The following is a 2,500-nucleotide window of genomic DNA, read 5'->3' on the forward strand; positions in this document are numbered from 1 at the left end:
GTGACTTCATCCAAAGCAGCAGTGTCACCATGCTGAGTGCAAATGCATTATAAAGCATGGCTGTTCAACCCTATGTGTGTGTTTGTGTCTGTGTGTGTGTGTGTGTGTGAGTGTGTGTGTGTGTGTGTGTGTTGTTGGGAAGGAGAAAAGAAAAGTCCATCGTACCCGTGGCCGGTGGACGATGCTCTGGACCAGGAAGACCATAGGATTTCCTCCCTTGCGGATGGCCTCCACCGCCTGCTCATGACTGGCGTCTCTCAGGTCAACCCCGTCCACCTGACGTACAGATTCACACGACGCATTCAACATGAGGACGCACCAACAAGCATAGTGACCGTCATCTCCTCTCAAAATGTGTGACCTCTGTGATGCCATCTACTAAAGTTAGCATGCAAATCATGCTAAAGTTAGCATGCAATACCACGTGTGGCGCTGTATTAAATACAATGCAAATGCCCGTTCACACGGAGAATGATAACTATACAAATATCGCCCTCGTCAATACGAATGATGAAGTTCACACATACTTAAACTACAACAATAACGACATGAAGAATGATATCGTTGGGGATCACTTTCAGACCGATTTTGAGAATTGTTATGGTTGTGGTTATGGTTTTGGTGATGGTTATGGCTATCGTTCGAATAGCGCTTTACAGTATCTTTTGCGCGTTCAACTTGATTTGCTAACGGCGGTACCTCCACGATCCTGTCTCCGGTCTTGAGGGTTCCGTTGCGTCCGGCAGGGCTGTCCTCCAGCACGTGCTTGATGAAGATGCCCCGCATCACCTCGCCGTTGCTAAGGCGACTGCCCATGCCCCGGCCGCCCACGATGCTGATGCCCAGAGACTTGCCAGGCTCTCGATGCAGCTCCACTCTGAGCGGACACACACACACACACACACACACACACACACACAAAGAATATCAGAGAATATAATATCACAGCCTCTGTCAAGCACATACACCTAGAACTTCAAAAGTACGGTTGGCCCACACCTGTGGGGTTATGGAACACTCAACAGATGTTTAACAGAGTGCTTACATAACATATGACCACAGTGGACCTACAGCAAGACATCTAAAATAGTCTGAATGCCATTCCAATCTGACACACACACACACACACACACACACACACACACACAAGCACACACACACACACACACGCACACACACACAAACGCATACACACACATACTTGTGCACACACACACACAAATGCACACAGACACAGACACAGACACACACACACACACACACACACACACACACACACACACACACACACACACACACACACACACACACACAATCTTGAGGCCTGAAAAATGGTTTGCGGTCGTAGAAAATAAGGGTTATTGTTCACACTGTGCTTTGCTCGTCACAGGAGAACCTATTACAGGTGGAACACTTGAAGGCAAGTCTCCTGTGACCAGCACTGTTGAACTAACAAAGCGCCCGTAACTGGGACAGGGAGCCCTCGACCAATCACGGCACGCCTCTTTGATGAACATCCTGTTGGGAGTCACTCACTTCCTGGGCTGGTTCCAGTTGCTGTAGGCTGCAGCCTGGAAGTCGCTCTCCTCTCCCTCCCCCTCCTCTCTCTCGGGAAGCTCAGACACTTCTCTCCTAAACAACAACATCATAAACAACAACAACAACAAATAAGTCTCCTAGTACTAGACGTTCACACACTTCTCTTCTGCCAGTTTTAGAATTCATTTTATGATTGTTTAATTGTGACCATTCAAAGCGAAATCAGTCGCTTTGCGCACAACGTTATTTTGAGAAAATCAACAATAACAAACTTCCGGGTTAAAATGTTGAATTTCACGTTTTCGCATAATTTGACTGTATACAGTCTATAGTTTCATATCGTGAACGCATTTCACGGAAAAACATACGCTTTGACTGTTAAACCCGGCGAAGATTCAACACATTCGCTGTCATTCCCGTTGTGCACGCGCTGCTTAAAAAGGTGATTTCTCCTCTTCTGGCATTATCGTGACAGGAGAACCATGTCAACTTTGGATGCGGTTATCTTAGCGATAGTTTGTGTAATACCCTCGATACACATATCGTTGGAAAGCTTAGTTTATGGCCGTTCACGTGAGCACAATAACTTAATTTATTAAATTTTACCGAAACGACTGGTTCCGCTTTACAGGGTCACAATTGTGTTTCAAATCAACCAATAGTATTTGCAACCAATGGTCTAGCAAATACTAGTATAATTTATCAGGCTTGTTTTTACCATATAATGACATGACTCACGCACGCACGCACACACGCACGCACACACGCACACACACACACACACACACACACACACTCACAGAAACACACACAGAGTAAGCAAGCATCTAATAGAAAGAGCCATGTTCATAAATCCACTCAGAGATGGAGCTTATAGTATAAAGGGTGAAGTTGAGATTCTCCTTGAGTTCCTTGTGCTAATATTTACTCCACAGAAAGATCCATAGAGTGCGTGTGTGTG

The 2,500-nt window shown here is 45.8% G+C and overlaps 1 protein-coding gene across 1 annotated transcript in view; it reads right to left on the minus strand.

Annotated features, from left to right (window-relative positions):
* The window catches only part of LOC134059606 (multiple PDZ domain protein), a 108,990-nt gene that overhangs the window by 42,483 nt on the left and 64,007 nt on the right, over window positions 1-2,500 (minus strand). The window contains exons 23-25 of the mRNA XM_062516050.1: window positions 1,537-1,632; window positions 700-877; window positions 166-276 (exon numbers count right to left, since the gene is read on the minus strand). Coding sequence (XP_062372034.1) covers window positions 166-276; window positions 700-877; window positions 1,537-1,632 — 385 coding nt within the window. The remainder of the gene's footprint in view (window positions 1-165; window positions 277-699; window positions 878-1,536; window positions 1,633-2,500) is intronic.

This window comes from Sardina pilchardus, chromosome 16 (genome assembly GCF_963854185.1).
Source record: "Sardina pilchardus chromosome 16, fSarPil1.1, whole genome shotgun sequence".
Lineage (NCBI taxonomy): Eukaryota > Metazoa > Chordata > Actinopteri > Clupeiformes > Clupeidae > Sardina > Sardina pilchardus.